This window comes from Meleagris gallopavo, chromosome 13, assembly GCF_905368555.1.
Source record: "Meleagris gallopavo chromosome 13, MGAL_WU_HG_1.1, whole genome shotgun sequence".
In the NCBI taxonomy this organism is placed as follows: Eukaryota; Metazoa; Chordata; class Aves; order Galliformes; family Phasianidae; genus Meleagris; species Meleagris gallopavo.
The window spans coordinates 287,950-308,272 of record NC_139416.1 but is presented as its reverse complement, the minus strand read 5'-3'; the positions used below and the strand labels follow the sequence as shown (position 1 = coordinate 308,272).

General features: G+C 45.8%; 2 protein-coding genes across 4 annotated transcripts in view; one reads left to right on the top strand and one right to left on the bottom strand.

Moving 5' to 3' along the window:
- Positions 1–5,315, top strand: part of PHAF1 (phagophore assembly factor 1) — a 33,135-nt gene extending 27,820 nt beyond the window's left edge. For all 3 annotated transcript variants that reach the window (XM_085235285.1, XM_085235287.1, XM_085235288.1), the window contains 4 exons: positions 57–100; positions 1,416–1,474; positions 2,828–2,900; positions 3,324–5,315. In XM_085235285.1, coding sequence (XP_085091411.1) covers positions 57–100; positions 1,416–1,474; positions 2,828–2,900; positions 3,324–3,413 — 266 coding nt within the window. In that variant the 3' untranslated portion in view covers positions 3,414–5,315. The remainder of the gene's footprint in view (positions 1–56; positions 101–1,415; positions 1,475–2,827; positions 2,901–3,323) is intronic.
- Positions 5,316–10,563: 5,248 nt separating this feature from the next.
- B3GNT9 (UDP-GlcNAc:betaGal beta-1,3-N-acetylglucosaminyltransferase 9) lies at positions 10,564–19,759 on the bottom strand. The gene is made up of 3 exons (XM_010717930.4): positions 19,399–19,759; positions 14,687–14,729; positions 10,564–13,947 (listed from the first exon to the last, which is right to left on the bottom strand). The coding sequence occupies exon 3, from the start codon at positions 13,881–13,883 to the stop codon at positions 12,636–12,638; it is 1,248 nt and encodes a 415-aa protein (XP_010716232.1). The 5' UTR covers positions 13,884–13,947; positions 14,687–14,729; positions 19,399–19,759; the 3' UTR covers positions 10,564–12,635.
- Between the last annotated feature and the right edge of the window lie 564 nt (positions 19,760–20,323).

The window sequence follows — 20,323 nt, the reverse complement described above, 5'->3', positions numbered from 1 at the left end:
GATAACACAGGGGTCTGAGCACAAATTACAAAGGCTTTTCTGTTTTTCTTTCATAGATAGTGCTGATTCACAGACTGAAACATGTACAACATACAGTAAGGTGAGTCTGTACAGAACTGAATGGTGTCTTCCTTTCCCTAAGCCCCTTAAATGTTCTATGCTGAATTTGGAATGCATTTTGTAGCAAGAATAGCGGTTGTTTTATATGGTTTTAAAACATAAAACTTGCAAGCCAAAACTTACTGTGGTTATGCTTAGTGGTTCAAACGTTTAAGAACTGAAGGTATTTTAATAGTACACTCTGAGCTCACATAATTACTGTGTGCATCTCGCTTTAGCATAGCTGCAGGTAGAAGCAGGACAGTAAGTGATACAGGAAAGCAAGAGAATGGTGGCTGGATGCTAACAGGAAGAGATGTTCATAAACCAAATTGTCACAGAGCTTTTCTGTCTCGTGTAGCTCTTGAAGACATGCAGTAGGTAACTAATGAGGTCACGTGTTGTTCCCCTTTCTTCTGAAGGATGCCAGTAGTTAGATGTTTTTCAGGGCAGCAAGCCTTGCAACACTCACTGGCAGTGTGACACCTGGTGAGGGCAGCAGGCTGCTGGGGGATTGTATGGCATGCTGTCCCCTGTGAAGTTCCCAACTGGGCAGTTGCTGCTTTGTGTTTGAGAGCTTCTTTAAGTTGAAAAACACTGTGAAAATTCTGCTCAGAAGTGGTTCTACTGTTAACATTTAGCCAGGGTCAGTGCTGTTTTCATGGCTCTGAGGGTTCACTTTCCTTGCTGAATTCTGGGTCCCACAGGAAAAAAAAAAAAAAAGTGATAGTCAGCAACTTGGAAGCTACTGTTCTTTGCTTTCTGCTTTAAATTATGTTGCATTCTTCAGTGCTTTGATCTATTTCAACTTTGTATGTGAAACTTCAGCTTTTGGTAAGTCTGTTTACAGCGATGAAAATTGCTGGAAATTCCCTGTCATTAAGTAGTGCAGCTTTCCTCCTCTCTTCCCAACCTGCTTGTTAAATGAAGGAGGGGCTTTAGGGAAGGCTAGCAGGGATGCTGTTTCTCTCTCTGCAAAAATATGCAAAGGGATATTTTGCTGAGGTTTCCCACAGCTGCTTAAAGGACATTCACTCTCCCTGAAATGCTACAAGACTCAGAGGACTCACAGATCTTTTGTAAAAAAGCTATTTTGAGACAAAAATAAGAATAAACCCTGAGAGCAATTCCTCACTCTGAAAGTTTCTGTTACTGAGTATGGCTCTAGTCACAAAGTACTTTTGTAAATGCAGCTTCTATGTTAATCAGCAAACAAGCGTGTTGCAAAGATGGACATGATTGGATGCCTAGGTTGAAAAATAAAATAAAGTTTTCCTGTTACTTGCTTTAAGAAGGTGTATTTGGTGTATTTGCAGTGGGACAGTATTCAGGACCTCCTGGGGCACCCTGTAGAGAAGCCAGTGGTACTTCACAGGTAAAGAAAGATCTCTTTCTTTTGCTTGGCAGGGATTGAGCTGATAACAGAGGATGGGTTTAGGTAGAGGAAGATTATTTATTGCAGTGGCTGCTTCTGGGATTCTTCGTCAAAGTTTCATGCTTTTTGGCCAGGAACAAGTCTAGATAACTGCTCTCAGATGAATTAAGGGCTGACATGCAGAAAGAGAATATTTCCAAAATTCCTTGAGCTGTGAAATCCAGTGAAGACCTAAGCAGCATATGAAAGGAATATTTCTGCTTATGTATAATAAATAGTGTAGGTTGTTTATAGTACAGTCACAGGCATTTCAGCAACATGACATCGGTGTCTGGAACATATGGCAGCAATCTGTCTGAAGAAGTTTTGCTTTTGGGTACGTGCATGATTGTTCTACAGGTCTTTTAGACTTACTGAAGATAGAATAGTGTGCTTAAATTTACTCTGTTCCTGCAGGGTCTGAGCTGGTTGCTGGCCAAAAAGGGCATTACCTGTTGGCAGAACTATAGTGGTATCATATGAACCTATGTTTTATGTCAGGACAAGTGTAACTTAGGGGTACTGTGCCCTTTCTTCCCCCTTACTCCTCTTTGGTGCCAGTGAGGTAGAACAAAAACCATGTCAAAGCTGGAGTAAGATAATAGCCCTTACCCATTTTTTTTTCCTGTGTTTAAGAGAGTTGACCACCCAGAATTTCCTTTACTGAACACATCTATAAATGTCTTAGACATGCAATTTGAGAAGCCTATCAGTTACAAGAAAGGCCAGAAGCTATTTTATCATTGTTCTTTTTGGCTGTAAGCTAAAATCCATTGCAGTGAGCAAGAGTCTGCTATCGTTGCATACACGATCCACTGATGCATTACTCTTGAAATAGACTATGTAATAACATTGAGATTATTCAATTTCTGCATCCGACAGACTAATTTTTTAACATGAGATAGCACATAGTGAATACACTTGAAGGAGGCCAAGAAATTAAAGAATGGCAAGGGATCTTGCACAAAAATAATTTGTAATCGATTATATAGTGCTTCTGTCTTCCTATACATCTGTGTATTTTCAGAGTTCGTCCTATCCAAGTTCTGTGAAATAGTTTGCCTGCAGAGGTTGTTAGTGGCTTTTATTCCTTTCTTCCTGGTTGTTAGGAACCCTTCTGGGACATTAAACAGAAGTATCCTCTGGCTCACAGAAACTAGCAGTGCTGTTGCACAACATAGATTGGCTTTCTTTTTGTGAAAACCAATCAGTGCGATAAAGACACTGTAATTTACGTTGTGTTAACGAATGGTTGTTCTTGCAAGGAAGATCCCAGTCCTCATGTGTCTATTTTTCCCCTTCTTTTCCATTCAGGTCATCATCTCCGAACAACACTAACCCATTTGGGTCAACTTTTTGCTTTGGACTGCAACGAATGATCTTTGAGGTAAGGAGAGAAAAGCTTGATCTTCCTGATCAAGCAAAAGAAGATTAGGAGTTTTTTGGTACTGCTACTTAGTGGCTTCTTTTGTATTTCAACAAAAGCCAGCATTTAACCTGTGTTTTTGGAGATGATGGGCAGAACAGGCAACTTCCCAGTTCCTCTCTGAGGCTTTGCACATTGAAGCTGGCACTTCAGCACTGTTACCTTTTGGCTTGTACTAGCGGGAGATATGTGAGTTCAGCTCTGAGTACTGGTGTATCAATGTCATGGAAGTCTGGAGATCCTTTTTAGGATTTAGTTTTCTGTCTGTGAGCTTGCTCTTTGTTCTTAGGACTTCTTTGTTCAGGCAGATCAGTTCCATATTTGCTGTTTTCGCTCAATCTGCTGTTCTTCTAATTTTCCTTTTTCCCTGCCATCCTTTTGCAGGTGATGCAGAATAATCACATAGCTTCTGTTACTCTGTATGGCCCAGCAAGGCCCAGCAGCCAGTTGAGAACATCGGACCTCCCCCAGTGAGCATCCCCTGCAAAGTCAGCTAATCTAAATGCTACAGAATTAGTACAGCGTGCCTTGATTTGCTGCCACTTATTATACAGAAAGCACGTTATGATTTTTGTTTCTGTTCAATAAGTCTTTCCACCCAGAAGTGGTGTGGAAGGGAAATTCTCTCAACCCTTCATCATGGGGCATGGAACTGTTGATGGAGGAAAGCAGCTTAGGTGCCTGTGCCGTCGAATGTTCCTCTCAGTTGCCCTCATCCTATGCAGCACAGAGCTGGAGGCTGCTCCCCGTCTGTGCCGACGGGAGGGGAATACAGGAGGGACACGTAATGACTGCAAGAGTTAGAAGCACAAACTTTCTGAGCCTTGGAGCATCTGGAAGCAGGTATTGATTTTAGTCTGTTTGTGTTACTGTATTGATGTGGTGGTCACATTTTAAGACAACGTGTGCGTGTACATATATAGATATAAACACATTGATATTTCTGTGGCTTAGGACATTGTACCAAGTGTGACAAGGATGTATATATGTCCATGATTTCAGGCACCACATCTTCGTGTAACTTTAAACCAAGCAAGTAGCATGTGCATAATACTTGGTTGTAACATTTGCACTACATACACTTTAATTACTTGATAAATGTTTATCTTCACTGAGGAGCATCTGTGTACTGGGCGTGAATGGGGTGTGAGGGTTATTTAATGTACGCTGCGCATAAAGCTTATTTATACAGTGGATGGAGTTGATCCACCTTCCTGCACTAATACGTACTTGATGTGCTGAAACAATTTTTTTTCTGCCATGGCTGGTTTACTGATTTTTATTTTTTTTTCATATGCAATTTCAAAAAACGCAATTCTGGAAGAGGTTATTTCTGTGATTGAATTACGTTTTAGTGATGAGGTTTGACACAGTGTTTCTGGAAAAAAATGGGTGAAGAAATAGCATCACCTCATACCTATCCCTTCCCAACCCCCTTTTTTTTCTTACTGTTTCCTCGAGGAAAGAGAGAGAGAAAAGTTGTGTCTAAGAGTATCTCAGAATTTCCGAAGCTCTGCCATCACCACAAACACCTTTTCTGTCACTTTTGATGTACGATTTTAAGTTATGCCAAAGGTTTAGCCAAAGACATCCTTCTTGTTTCACCTTCCTGTACATAGGCGCCAACCGCACACCCCACCCCAGCAGACAGGACATAGGCTTCTTTCTAGTTGGGAGATGCTGCTCGCAACGTGTTATCCCAGGTGGATACTTTAGGTTTATAGTTCTTTTATCAGTCTTATCTGGGGGAAATAGGTGGTCTGTCTTTGAAATATTGAACCCTTTTTAAAAATGGACAAGAGAAATGTATAATTTTATCCCATTTTTAATATTTTGGTGTAGCAACTTGTGATACATAGATGACAATTTTGTGAGTTTTACTATGTGTGTACAGATTTTGTAAATATGACATTTTTGTAATTTTAACTCCATGTACAGTGTAATCCTGTATAGTTTATCAATGAATGCGAGATAGGAAATCGAATGTTAACAAGTTTTGGATCTCGGACCAGTAGCAGGGATAAATGTGTGTGTGTGTGTGTGTGAGACGTTCTTTGCCATTTAGTCTTCCTGTATACTGTGACACTCTAAAATGTTTTGCTAAAGCAAACAAACAAAAAAAAGGCACGCGGGGAATCTAATGGATAAGGAAAAAGTTACTGTTTACCTTTATCCCTAGGTGTCACTCCTGTTGAATCCCTGTTCAATCTGTGCTGTCTCCCGTGATCATTGCTTGCTAAGAAAATTCTATGCCTCAACTTTCCTTTAGTTTTCTCTCTAATTTTAATTTCATTTTACATAGCCCTTCTGTAAATTAAATGAATAATAATGAGCATGTACACTGAAAGAAAAATAAAACAAAACTCTCAGTTACTATTTTTGTGTTAAATACAGTTACTGGGTATTTCTGTAATAAAACCATGGATGTTCCTGCTTTTTTTTTTTCCCTTTTATCAGTTAGTCCTTTTATTTTAATGCCTTTCAGGTGTGATACTTGAAATACCTTACTGGCATCCCTTCTTTTACAGCCAGTTCTCCAAAGCAGCAGTACAGACAGGAGCATACATAGCAGCCTGTGTCTCAGCAGGCACCTGAAACAGAATCGCCAAGGTGTTGTTACTTCCCCTGCAATGGGGGATGAGAGTCTTTATGGTGCTGTGAGTAACTTGCACTGTGTTTAATGAATGCCATGGTTCCACCTACATCAGCTTTCAGGTATTTCCCTCAAATGGATCAAGTTTCAAGGCTAAATGCCTTGAAAAATGTCTGCAGTGAGAAGAGCAGGCCTGGTTTCTCCTGCTGCTTGTTTGCACCTTGAGGTCCTTCAGCAGAGAGGTGTTTCTCATGCAAGTGAAGTGCTCATCTGCCTGTGCAGCCTGCCCTCCTGGAACGTGAAATCGCTTTGGTCACACTGTGCTCATTGTGCTCTCAGAGAACTTTGGGATCTCTGACTGGAGATGGTGTGCACACTTACGATCATGTTTTAGTACTGAACATACTGCTAATAATTTCAATTAACTTCAGTAAATCCTTTTCTAATAGTGACTTGGTTTTAGCTGCAGGAGGAGAAATTCTTGACAGAACAGTTTGAGCAAAGGCTACGCAAATGCTCCCAATGTCCACCAGCTGTAATTCTCCAGGAGTGGGAGGTCAGGACTGTATAGCCTGAGGTATTTAACAGCTTCAGTGCTCCCATTTCACTTGAGGTACTTGGGTGAGTCAAAAAAAAAAAAAAACAAAACCAAACCATATATATATAATATATATGTGTATGTATATATGTATATATATATGTGTGTGTGTGTGTGTGTGTATGTACATAAATATATATATAGTAGGTAATAAAATGTTCCTTCTTAATAATTCAGAGACTTCTCAAGGTCGGTCTTGAGTCATGGAAGAAAACTTTGAAAAATCTTGCACTAAGACAGATACAACTCATCACCTTACTGTGACTTGTTCTTATTTCCTTTACTCCCTTTTGATTTGCTGGCAATTTCTTTTGTAAGATGAGAGAGTTTTTTGTCCATTAGAAGATCACCCTGGCCCCTAACTCTGTCTTTAAGATCTATTAAGAGCACTTTGCTGTTGAGCAGAGCTGAGCAGGAAGAGGAGAGGAGGAGTCTCCAAAGATAATTTATCAGTGAGGAACGAAAGCACTTCCCCCCCCCCCCCCCTCCCCCCCCATTGCTTGGATTTGGCTTTTTGCTTTCAGTCTGCAGTTTCCTTTCAGATGGGCATGGAGAGAGAATGTGGGACAGCTCCTCTGGGTCTTGCTTCTTGCCCACTTGCCCTTTGTAGGTGCAGCTGTTCATAGCTTGTTTCTCTGAGATGGTTTGTTTTGTTTTCCACTGTCTGGAGTAAGCTAAGCCAAGCAGTGCCTGTACGGATGCATAGGGCAGCTAGTGTGGAGCCCTAAGGCCTCGTTAGAATGAAGAGCTGAGGAGCAGTGGGGCACTAATGGCAAGTTTGAAGTGCTGGGATGGAATAAGAATAGAGCCTGGAGGTGAGAGCGCATGCACACGTTTGTCTGCTGGGCTTTGAACATTGCAGTGTTTTCCACAGTGTTTCACTTGTTTGTGGTTAACAAAGCTGATCTTGGAGCCCTTCTGTCTGGAGATGAAACTGAGCTTCCTTCCCATGCCCATAGGCCTGCAGGCAGTTGCTGATCTCCAGGGGGTGTTGCAAGCAGTGCCACTGGATATCACCAGCACCCTATGCTCCCAAAAACAGTTTCTGACAAGAAAACAGAGTCTTCTGTTGTCAGGAACTGTCGCGCTTCTAATTCTTAACTGATTCTTAAAATGAGCCAGCAGTGTGCCCAGGTGGCCAAGAGGGCCAACGGCATCCTGGCCTGCATTAGGAATAGTGTGGCCAGCAGGAGCAGGGAGGTCATCATCCCCTGTACTCAGCACTGGTGAGGCCGCACCTCAAGTACTGTGTTCAGTGTTGGGCCCCTCACTACAGGAGAGATGTTGAGGCCCTGGAACGTGTCCAGAGAAGGGCAACGAAACTGGTGAGGGGTCTGGAGCACAAGTCTTATGAGAAGGGGCTGAGGGAGCTGGGATTGTTCAGTCTGGAGAAGAGGAGGCTCAGGGGAGATCTCACTGCACTCTACAACTTCCTGAAGGGAGGTTGAGGAGGATGAGGAGGGGTTTGGCCTCTTTTCCCAAGCAACAAACAGGATCTGAGGAAATGGCCGCAAGTTGTACCAGAGGAGGTTTAGGTTGGACATAAGAACTTTTTCTCTCAGAGAGTGGTCAGGCATCGGAATGGCTGCCCAGGGAGGTGGTGGAGTCGCCATCCCTGGCAGCGTTCAAGCCAGCTCTGCTTTGTGCTTTTCATGCAAGGTATGGCCCAGAATGTTCCAGAGGTAAGGCAAGGGTGAAGCAAAATAAGAGGCAAATGAAAATGAAGCTTTCTGAAAATGGAACTCTTGAACATAAAATAGCATCAAGAGTTAAGGAAGTATGGAGCCAGACTTGAATGCTTTTAACGCAACCTTTTCCATCCCCTAATTCATTCCCCTGTAAATGCTATTAGCTCAGTCGTTTTGAAGTACATGTATTGCAGTCTTGGAAGCAGGTTTTAAGTGTCTTAACATTTCAGACCTATGTCACAGGTTCCTGCTAATGCTTAACCTTTAATTCTATTATTAACACCCATTGGAGAGTATTTTTAATACCAGTCTCACACGCACACCAAAAAACCAACCCCATCATGACTACAAATCATGCGTTCCCATCAAGTAAATAATCAAAGCAGCTTGAATCACTTAGTTCCCTCTTCTCCTTAGCTGTTTTGGGTGAGCTGCAGGAGAGCCTTGGGATGGCCAGTGCTGGTGGGGAGCTGCTTCAGCCCTTGGAGGGACTAAAATGCACTCGTGCTTTGGGTTTTAGTTTTCCCTCTCATTCCTCAGTTCAGTTTTCTGTAAGGCTGAAAAAATCATGGGAGACTGAATTTGGAAGTTCACTGGTTTTGACCAATTTCAGTGGGATTAGCAGCATCCTTAGGGAAATGCATGGGGCTGATTTTCAGGGCTGCCGAGACCTGCAGCTCCATCTGGAAGATACAACCCAAGGGTGCAGCAGTTCTTCAGATGGACGTTCTTCACCTCCTGAGCCTGCAGGTCTCAGTGCTCTCTGGACAGTGTTCTTGGATCTCACATTTAGCACTTAGCTCTGAGATGTTTGATTATTTTGTTTTGCTGCTTGATATTGCATTTGGGCTTAGCTTCTGAGAACCCGCTGCAAGAAGATGAATAATTAAGCTGCAAACAGGAAGCATAGTATTTTAACACTCCATTGCTTCAGAGATGTCCTTGGCTTTCTTTTTTATGGTGTCTAAGCAGTGGCCTGACCTAATGACAGATCTTGGCATTCCCTACCAGTTTATGCCTTCGGAGATGCGTTCAGAGGTGCTGAATGTGAGGCTCAAGCCAGATTTGCTCCTTATAATGACCAAATCTGGCTGCTTATGTACAGTAGGAAAAAAATGACTGTGTGTGGGTCTCTAGGTTTCAATAAAACCTACTGTGGTGTGTTAGCTTCAGATATTTGTCTGCCCCGAGGGAGTCTGCCTGCTTTGATTGCTACTGGTGGTGCCCATAGAGAACTTTTTTGTTTTCTTTTTTCATTATGGGTTATGGTAATGAACGGAACTGCCAAGCAAGGCTTTACATGAAGCCCCACCTGGTGCAATGGATTAGCCACTTCATAAACCTGCCCAAATTTCCTTCTGAAATGGACCGTTTTGGGTTTCTGGGAGGTGTCAGGAGGCCTTGCAGAACTCGAGTTGATGAGATCTATGTTTATTCTGCAAATTTTGCTGTGCCTAGAGGGGTAAAGCAGAATGACCACTGCCTGCTTTTCATGCACTTAATGTAGGAGTTAATGGGTCTTTGTGCTCTCCTTGCAGGCAAGAAGGTTTGTATGGAAAGTCAGGCTCTTCATAGAAAATGCATAGTTGGTTCTATTGTTGCATCTGAAATTAGGTACTGAGGTTTGTGTCTGAGCACCTGAGGTAACAGCTTCATTTCAGAGCAGCATTTCAGTATCCCCCTGTGATCAACACTGATAAAAAAAAGAAAAAAAAAAATTGGGCCAAGTGTAAGATTTTAAACGTGATTCCTCCTTGAGCCTGTCTAGTCTATTTTTAGCACTATAGTTGCTGTAAGTATCCCAGTTTTCCCTTCCTGATGCACACAGCAATGTTCTTTTTATGCAACTTGCAATCTCTGCCTACAAGAAAGATAACTATCTTACAGGGACAGATCAATCTTCTGCATGCTCTGCATTTCCCTAACAAGCTCCACCGGAGCATTCAGAGCTGAGGATCCACACCTAGGAGCTCTCTTCAAAAGGAGGTCAGCAGAGGATCTTTCCTCCTCATTCTCATACACACCTAGAATTTTAGGGCTTTCTAAAAGAGAAGCTCTCTAGTCGAAGGCTTTTTGCCTGCAGTGACAGTAAGCAGAGTTTAATAAACTGCAGTAGGTACAGCTCTGCCCTCTGGTATTTCCTCAACGCATTACTTATGCTGGCATTTGGGGTCTGTAAACTTCCAGCTTCACTGCAGAAGCAAATGGAAACTTTTAAACTGGGTTAAATGGGCCTTGCAGCAAAGACTGGCAAACAGAAGCAGATGTACCTTTTGTCAATAACATTAGATTTATGTTCATTGGACAAAGACATGAGCTGTTCTACAGACAGAGGCAGAGCAGTGAGCAGCCTGCCCTAGGTCTGTTTCTGCCAGCCACTAGGTGTGTGCCAGCACAGGTGGCTCACAGAATTGCAGAATGGGAGGGGTTGGAAGGGAACTTGGATGTCATGGAGTTCCAGCCCCCTTGCCCTGGGCAGGGCTGCCAGCCACTGAAGTGCTGTGTTAAACTGCTGCTTCGATCTGGGACAAAATGTGCTCACTGGTGCTGTGCTGTGTGCATGCTGTGGATCTGAAGACATTACAGAGGAAGGAGTCAAACATTACTGCATCTCCGAGCTCAAAAGGAAGATCTTAATAAGGACTGCTGAACCTGACTAGCTGCTTTGTAGTCACGTGGTAAGCTGTGTTTATTTTTCTACTGTTACCATTAAGTGAAGTCCAGCATAAGGAAAGACTTACCAAGTTGTCCAAAACAATGAATACTGTGTTTTCACATTGCAAAATGCAAAAGACATGTGGTGTTGGTTGTGTGCATGTGGAGATGTACTCAATAGACTCACTCTGACAATTGGAGGCATGCCTGCATCCTGTCCTTTAATCATGCTATAAGGAATTTCCCAGGCCGTAAACTAACCACAGGTAACGCGTTTCTCTACAAACTCCTAATTCCGTACATATCGCATGTGGTAGCAGATGGGTACAGCTGGCATTCTCCCACAAGTGAAGCTCTGGCTCATTCCCACATATTACTCCTTGTGCAGCTCATGTGAGAATTCTGTATTTCGCGATCTTTCCTGAAAATACCCATATTCTGCTTATGGCCCTTTGATTCCTACACAGACAACCTTTCCCTGGAAATACATTATTGTAAGGCTTGAACTCTGAAGATGAAGGTAACATGTAAGACATTACAAATATCGATAGGTACGACCAGTGTGTTTTCCTTCATAGTGTGCCCAGCTGACAGAAGAATGAAGTCAGCCTACAGCCAGATGGGAGGAAGGATGTGCCCAGGTCTGAATGCATCTGTACTGCAGGCTCTGAGAAATTAAAGCCCAGAGATTTACAACTGTCTGCCATTTCCTCTGAGGCTGCGTGGATCTGCCCTCCTGGTGGGGGATGGCATCTGGGGTTCTCTGAGGGATGGGGGGGGGGTGGGAGGTTGTTGAGGGATAAGAAATTACGAAAGGATTAGCAAATACAGCTTCAGAGGGGAATCCAGATTTTTAACCTCGGTTCTGAGAGATGATATCCAAGGAAGGGATGTTCTTTTATGGTAATCTGCTGCTAGAAAAACAAATTACTTTGAACTACTGACTGTTCCTTGAAAGGCTAAGCAGCCTAGTGTTCTTGTCTGATATTTAAAATACTTATGAACTTATAGATTAACTGAAACATGGAAAGTCCTTTACCAACAGAAAGAATACTGGTGGGTTTTTTCTCCCCAAAGTTTAGAAGGGCTTTTATTCTGAAGCCCTTTTGTCTGAAGACTGCTTTCTTCCTTCACATGACACCCACAGCAATGCTGAAAGTCCTGGCTGCTCTTTGCAGTTGACATTATGCCAGGAAGAGCACTAAGGTCCAGAGAAGCCAGCCCAGTTCATTGACAAGATTTCCTTTGGTTTGAAGAAACTCTCAAAAGTGATGCAAGCAGCAGCTCTGTGTGTTTTCATCCTCACAAGCAAAAGGATCTCTCCAGATGCAATCCTTCTGAAGATCTGCATTAGACAGTAAGAGAAAGATTGGGTGCTGCTGGAAAGCTATGAGTTTTCACAGAGTGCCAGCCAGCACAGTGCAGAAAGTCTGATCTCCCTAAAGTGCCAAAAGATGGTCCTCTGAGTCCTGACAGTGTCAGTGGAGCATGAATTTGAACTCATGTTGCTATGAAGAATGCTTCATAAATCCATCCCTTCCCAGTCATTTACCCACCTGTCTTCTGCTCAACTGGCCTTGTCACCCCAAGCTTATTTTCTTCTAGTCCATGCTGTCTGCATCAACTCAATAGCTGTTCTTGTCTGGGGCTTACAGAAAGCCAATCAGGCAGTGATCATTTCATCTGAGCACCCACTGAGGACAGCTGATTTCCTTAACTCTAGTTAACCATGTAGTTTGGTTGTGTTTCTCACTGAGTCTGAATAACTCCAGCCCTAATCAAGGTAACAAGCTGACAATGATCTCTGTGCTCCTTGGCTTCATCTCTTTCCCTCATCCTCCTTCCATTTTGCACATCTCTAACAATGCTGAAAAATCTCTGAGGATTGCATTTTGCAATGTCTGTGCACACTGATCTCCTAAGCACTACTGTAATTCTAATAAATAATAATAAATTAAACATATCATTATGATTGTTTGGACACATTAATGGAGCATGGTGTGTGTGAGCAAATGTGAAATTCTGGCAAATTCCTGCCATAGTTTGTTGTCTTGTGCAGCCTATTTACTAAGATACTCCTAAAATCTGTTCATTTGGTTGCAAGCCCTCCAGGTTCCCTTTCTCAGCTGGTTTGCCACTCTTCTGCTGCCAGTCTGCCTGCATTAACTGAGGAGTGATGTCTGTGTTGCAATTTGTGCTTTCCTTTTCCACTGGAAAGGCTTCTTCACTTGCCTCTTCTGAGTACAGGAGAGCCTTGGGCTGTGGAGCAGGTTCCACATGAGCCAGATCTCAGCAACTTTCAGACTGTGAACTACCATCAGGTCCTTGTAAAAACAGGGGTCAAATGTCTGTAGGTGTGGGGCTGCAGAAGGCTTGACAATACCAAAGGTCTTGAATCCTTCATGCAAAATGGGTTTGAGGCTGATTCTCTGTAAGCACATGCCCAGAAAAACATCATCGATGGGGAAGAGTTCTACCTCTCCACAAGCCCTGGACAGCTTCTGCATAGTGCAGCTGGACAGCAGGAAACCTCCTCCTCCTGCATAGGCTGGGTAGATGCTGAGGCCATACATGGTCTCTGGAATGTAGTATTTGCTCTTCCGGGTGCGGATGGGACGGGCATTGTAGATGATGTCCCCAACGAAGAGGTCCTCGGCGGGGTTGTGTCTCTCAAGGAAGTCAACAATGTTCTCGATGTTGACAAAAACATCAGCATCACCTTTAAAAATGAATTTCACATTGTGGCAGAATTCAGCAGCCCAGTTCAGGAAGTGGATCTCCTTCAGGGTCAGGTTGAAGAAAGTGTCCATGAAATCCCAGAGTAAAATGTCCCGGTACGCCTGACTCTCCTGCTGCATCAGGGTCTTCCACGTTGCCAGAGATGTCCTATTCTTTGGTGTCCCCAGGAGGAACACTCTCTGAATCTGCTCCCCATTCACCAAACCCTCCCTGCCCCAGGTTTTCCGGACAATCTCCCGTCTGTCAAAGTCTTCAACTACTGATTTGATAGCAATGAGCAGAAAGGGGCCTCCAGGTGTTCTCCTGCATTTCTTGGGCTGGTTAATGAGGAGGTTGAAGTTCCTGTTGTCCTTGTTTAGGAGGTAACGCTTGAAATTGAAGGCAGAATCAGTTGATGGGGCTGGATTTGCAGTTTGGACCCTGCCATTAGCCACTTCTGTTCGTCTAGTGATAGGAATTAACGGGGGTCTGGGTACTGTTGCCTCAGTCAGTGTGGGTCTCCAAGGTGCTCTGGGGTCAGAGAATATTCTCTGTGTTACTGAAGGCTTCTTCTGTGTCAGCTCCTTGCCCCCTTTGGGGGCTAAATACTCCAGCTGGGTGTAGAGCACCGAGCAAAGTGCTACCACCAGGAAAAGGGTACAGATCGCATCTCCCTTGAGATGAACTCTCATTGTCCCTGTGGTTTTCCTGGGGCTGCTAAAAGCTGTGGCTGAGCTGTCTGGCACAAACGTCCATCTGTAAATAAATGTGTGGCACGTCAGCAATGAGGATTTACAAAACCAGCCTGCAAGTTCATTTTACTTATGCAAACACCAGGACGTGTTAATGAACTCACTGAAAGGCACACAGGTCACAGACCTAACACAGATCTCGGTGCCGTGGCTGTGACTTGGGTAGGTGTTCAGACACCGAGAAGTCATCCCCAATACCCTGAAATACAGCATGAAACCAGCCCTTCCCCTCCCCCCTCCCTCTCTGCTGAGCACTTTATACCATTTCAGGCACTTCTCCACTTAGGGAGGAAGGTGGAGAATAATGGACAACACCATACTTTCAGATGTCTTTAGACTTAATTTCTTCTGCCGTGGTCCCTTGGCAGATGGGCAGATGTTCTGCAGCAGTGTGTCTGGTTGGGCCATCACTGGAGTTCTCCCCTGAACGCAAAGTGAGCTCTCCTGAACCAGCTATGATCTGTGCCTTCAGAAGGAATGCATTAGGCACGCTCTTGAATGCACATGGGGTCTTTTTACCGCCCGTACTCTTTATAAAATATTAAGCTATTCAGAATAACTTCCATTATTAAGGTTGGAAGGGCCATGCTGCCTCTGCCAACTTGCTCCTAACTGGTAAGTGAGAAGCATGCAGATAAATCCCAGTGCACAGTAGCTCAGCAGAGACTGGTATTAGGAATGCTTCATTTGCACATGAGAGATGAAGCTGCCCTGTGCTATACAAGATTTGATTCCCTACTTACGCTCTTCCCAGGGATCTTCTGTCTCATTCGATCAGTCCTTCAGCTGCAAGGAGAAAAAGGGAGTTAGAAGAAGGTGGAAAGCAGGAGGTGAATCTGGCTCAGGGGAAGAGCTGTTGGTAGCCTCACACATATGTGACTACACATCTTGCCTGTGCCATGTTAGTAAAAGATACTTTTGAATATATTACAGTTTTCTGTTATCATCTTTGAACTAGGTGAAGTTCAGCTGGCTGTTTGCGAGAGCACTGCTTCTTGGCTGGATTCTGGCCTCAGCCAGGATTCCCTTTAGCTCAGTACATCCTTTTTCAGCAAGTCCTTTCTCACTGTCATAGGTTGTATCATGTGCTGATGCTAGCTGTGAATTTTGGGTTGGCCATAAGATAACCTTTTTAAAGCTCACAATGAGATGAGATGAACAAGCCTGTAATTATAACAGTAACAGTAATAACAGTGTTACTCCCAGGGATCTAGTCAAAATGAAAAAGGCAAGTTAATTTCTTGGCTACCTCCATTACAGTTGTTAGATGCAGGTTTCTTGGACCTCTTCATTTGAACATTTTTTCATTGCTACTTGACCCCATCTCCAAGTTACTCTTGCAGCAAAGAGCAGTTTGTCATCCCATGGCACCAGTTATGTTTTCCCCACGCACAGCTCCAACATATACACTAACCTCTGCACTGCCCCCACTCTTCTCCTAGCATTACTTTCACAAGTGGTTTGCTTATGCCCCACTAAGGCTCTTTGTGTCCCAGGTAGATTTAAAATCATTTTCTCTCAGCTCTCCCAAACTAGCATGACTTGTGCTCAGCAGGGTATGCCATCACGGCACTCCAGAGTGAGCAGGACACGCGCAGCTCTGGGCAGGATGGATCCTGACCGCTTGGGTGTCTCCACTCATCTTTTTCCTCATCTTGATAGCAATTTTTTTCCCTCGTTCTATACAAAAGTTTGATCTTATTTCAGCTGTCAGGCTCCAGATGGTAATTAGGGAGCTGGATAAAAGTCCTGGCTCTTTCCCATGTTTAATTTTGTCAGCTACGGTTTGGAATGAAATAATGGAACTCATGATTTCCATGACTTACAGATTTATCCTGCCAGCATCTCCGAATCTGGCAAAAAGGATCCACAAAAGAAGCCAATAAAAACCCTGAATTGTTTTAAGCCTGGGCTGATAGCCCAGATTTTCTTCTGTGTTTTCATTTATTGTAAGAAAAGAATCCGAAACAGCAATTTTCATGGTGAACTGAAGCAGTTTGGTGCTGAACAGACATCCAGTCTTCAAGAAGAACCACCAGCCTTCGAAGTGATCCCTTGATTGAGTGATGTGGGTTTCCTGGTCAGTGATAATTATTTCCTTCTTTTGAGACAAATGCCCTCAGTCATCACACAGGTGTCAGCTCTGTCCTGTCCCTGAGTTCAGAGCAGCTGATGTCTGTGGCAGAGACTGTCATGTCCCAAAGCCAAAAGGGTTATTCACCGCCTTGGCACCGGGGACAAAAACAATAATAACAATTACAGGGCTTTCAAAGTGAGCAGATGTGTGATGCCAAACAATTGAGCACATCCTTATGCTGCAGGCCTGATGAGTGGAGAGCCCAGCTGCAGTCATTCGGGGCAGACCAGGAGGGTCCTGGCAGAGGTGGGGCTGGAGGGGTGGAGATGCAGGGCAGGAGGGCTGGGGGCACACAGCTGGCGGGGCAGTAGGGAGAGCCGGGGGAACCAGCTCCTGCTTTTTGTATATTTGAAAGATTCTGACAAGTAGCCAAGGGAGGCTGCAATAAAAAACTCTTAAAAGATTATTTAAAACATAAAACCTGCTCGCCCTTCATTTTCACTTGAATGATGTGAAGCTTTCGGCTCATCCTGGAAATGTTCTTCTCTTGGAGCGGCTGCCACATCTCCGTTACTTGGCGCTTCTGCTCACACGTGGGGAAAAGCCTTTGGATACTGCTCCTGGATCTCAGTCATGATGGCGTGGTGATTCTGGCACACTGCTTTGCGCTGGAAGAGTGGTGACTCAGCCTGCTCAGCCTCAGGAAAAGCAGCTGTGATAGCAAAGCAAGCTGCAGATGTGCTACGTGGAGGAAGGGGGTCCAGAACAGCCAAGCATAAAGGTGGTCAACCCCAGAGCATGCTGCCCAGCAAGCATTTCCACCCAGGTCTTCTCCCTCTCTGCTGGAAGGTTTGGGCTGTGCCAGAGAGGGGCCGGGCTGCTGATGGAGATGCCCTACCTGCTTCAAAGAGCTAAAGGAAGTGCTGAGGGCTGAGTTTCTGCAGTCCTCAGAGGAATCTGGAAAATCTGGGGTACTGGGGGTGTTTTGAGGCAGCACTTGAGGTTTGAGCTGTTTGGTTTTGCTTTGTGTTGCTTAAACCTGTTTGATGGGAACAGCGCCCAGCGCTGGGCTTTGCCAGCAGCAGGGGTTGTCCCCCTCCCAGCTCTTTTGTAGCAGCTCTCGTTGTGTGCAGCTGAAGACCAGAGAACATCCTCACATAGGAGCAGTTCAGTTCGAGGAACCCGACAGCAACCGCACAATGTCCACCGTGAGCAAACCTGCAGCTGGGAGTGATGTGGGCCTCCAGAAGGAGAGCTGTGATACCCTCTGTGCTTCTCTGCTCCATCTCCTTTGTCAGCTCTGCCTGCTGCAGCAGTGGAACCGTTCCTGTGCCACATCTGCCCATGTTAAAGCCACCCAACACCGCTTACCCCCTGCTTATGGTGGCACTGCTCTCAGCCTGGTGCTGCTGTTCTGATGTGGAATCCCAGCCCCCAGAGAACCTCAGAACAAATCCTATGGGAAGAGGCAGTGCTCCTTAGTTCCTCAACCCTGCCTCATCTGCCAAAGTGATGCTTGCCAGCTCTTGTGCTGGTAAACCACGTGTCCTGGTGATCACGTCCTGTACATCAGGTCCTACAAGTGCTGAAGACCTCTGGGACCCCCAGAAGAAATCTGCTTCCCAGTGCTTGACATTTCCCAATTTCTGGGCTATTTGGCAGCTGTGGGGATTTCACCAGCAGCTCACTTGACACAGCAGGTTATTAGATTTTCTGTTCTTCTTTCAGCCTCTCCCCCCGCGCTGCCCCTCCCCTTGGCCCAGCTCTGGGAGCAGGCTCTCACTCCATGCTGGGCAGAGGAACAGAGCTCCCATTCACAGCACTGCTTCCAGGTGATGCTGCCTTTCCTGCAGTCCTTCCCCTCCTGCTCACAGCCACGCTGGCCTCTGGCAGCCCATGGGGATGCCAGGAGCATCCTGGGCTCCTTGCACCTCCTGTTGCTTTGAAACACAGCAGATTGGTCTGAGTGCAAGTCTCATGCAAGACTTCATTTTGTGTCCCATGGGTGTCTAACTCTGTTGGGTGCTGCAGGAAAACATCAGCACCCAGTGCATGAAAGCATGCACAGAACTGCTCACATTTAGTGGTTTGGGCTGGCTTTGTAGCCTTTAAAAGGGAAAAGAACAGTTCTGTGCATCTGACCAGGAGAAGATGCCCACTTTATTTGTTGTTTGGCTGTCATGTAACAAGCTCTAGTTCTGGCATTACTTTTTTTTGTTCTTGTTTCTTTGATTTGGTTTGGTGCAAAAAAAAAAAAAGAAATCATCAAAGTGAATGCTGTTAGCAGCCTTGGTGCCAAACAAGTTGTGTGTGTGTGTGCTGCAGGATAGCTGCGGAGAGTCCCATTTGTAGCTCTAGAATTAACAGTGGTGCTGAGCGATCTGAGCATCTTGCCCAGAACACAGGGCAGGCTGAAACAAAGAGACGCCCTTTGGCACATTGCTTAGTGCAAAGCCCTACAAAAAACAAGTAAGAAAAACAGTCCCTATGCTGCCTAACCATAAAAAAAGCCAGTCTCGCTCCATTCTGAACTCCCTAAACAAAGTGAAAGCAGGTTTAATTAGCTGGATGTCTCAGCAGAGCTCTCCCAGGGGTTGGGAGCTGGAGCCAAGTGAAGGCAGTGTGAGGCCACCCGGTACCACAGGCTCTGCCCGTGAGCAGACAGCATCCCCACTGCTATGGGGCAGGAGCCCCTATTTCTCTCCCAGCTTGCCCCAGTGCTGCAACGTGGGGCTCCATCGGCTCCTATCTGGCCGCTCCTGTTGCATGACAGCCTCCTGCAGCCTGGCCTGGCCTGGTGGGGTGTGAGGAGACGGCAGTTACACGGCGTTGGTGTGGCTGTCCTGTCACACCTGGTCACCACTGTGAGAGGCAGCTCCACAAACAGGCTGACAGGACGGCATGAGCGTCTCAGAGCGGCCGAAAGTTCCTGCAAGTCGTGCTCAGCAACTTCCTGCCTCATTCTGCTCTTTCTCTTCCAATTTCCCACGTTTCCCTCTCAGCGCACAGCCATGAGAGCCCAAGGAGAGATTCCCGTCCTCTCGCAGGACGGAAGCAATTTTTCCGTACATTGCGCTGTGGCCGTGGAGAAACCCCGGCAGCCGTTCTCTAAAAGAAGCCCCAAACTTTGTGCTGTGACAGCAACCGAAGACACGCAAAGAGCGCCCTATGGAGAGCAAAGCACAGCGCACGAGGGGCGAGGGCTGTGCGTCCGGAGGCTGCGATGGCAACCTGGGGCTCCGCGGGCAGACACGTCTCAGGAGCCACAGTGCAGAGGGAAGCGCTGGCAGAGGGGTGCGCGGCAACGAGGAAGCGGGAGAACTCCCACCGCTCGCGGCGCGGCTCTGCCCCGAGGGAACGCACGTAATGTCTACTTACATCCCATTTGATAGCGCGGATCCCGCGTCCCCTCGGTACCGTCCCGGCAGCGAGCTGCTAGGCAGGCACATCTGGATGTGGTTAGCGGAAGACATTCTTCAGCCTTTCAGCAAAACCGAGGAACTTCTGGCCGAGCCGAGCGGGGCTCTCCCCTGCACCCCGCGCCGCGCTCACACTACAGCGTGTCCGCGCGGTGCTGGGGGGGCTCGGCCCGCGGGGTCCGCCACGATGGGCACCGTCTGCCCGAGGTCGGTGGGTGGAAGGAGCGGCCGCACCGCGGGAAGAGCTGGCTGCCGACCCAACGCCGGCACGTGACCGGCGGCCGTGCGCGCAGCTGTCCTGCGGCACAGAGCGCAGGGACAGCCTGGGGGTCCCCTGGGTTCTGCTCTTTGTCTGGCTAAAGCAACCAGGAAAAAAAAAGAAAAAAAAAAAAAGGATTTTTTTTTTAAATTGTAACCATTCTTTTTTAAGAGGATTTTTTCTCCCCTTCCCTCCCTTCCCTCCCCCCCCCCCAATTTGGCTTTTTGTTTTGTTTTGTTTTAATTCCGTTGTAATTATTTACCTCTGCAAAGGTTGCAGAAACTGAGGTTGGGTTCAGTCCAAGAAGGAAACTCAACCTGGCGTTTGTTCCTTTATTCTAGCAGGGAGGGGATGGAGAGCTGAGCAGAGGCTGAAGGCTGATCATGGAATCATGGAATCATTAAGGTTGGGAAAGACCTCTAAGGTCATCAAGTCCAACCATCACCTACCACCAATATCACCCACTACCCACGTCCCTCAGTGCCACATCCCTGCGGCTCTCGGACACCTCCTGGAATACTGACTCCCCCCTCCCTGGGCAGCTGTGCCACTGTATTGCCACTCTTTCAGAGCAGAATTTTTTCCTAATAATCCAACTACACCAAACTTCCCTGAACACCAAACT

Bases quoted from the DNA above. Each gene is read 5' to 3' on its own strand.
- B3GNT9 (XM_010717930.4), bottom strand. From the start codon at position 13,883: ATGAGAGTTCATCTCAAGGGAGATGCGATCTGTACCCTTTTCCTGGTG.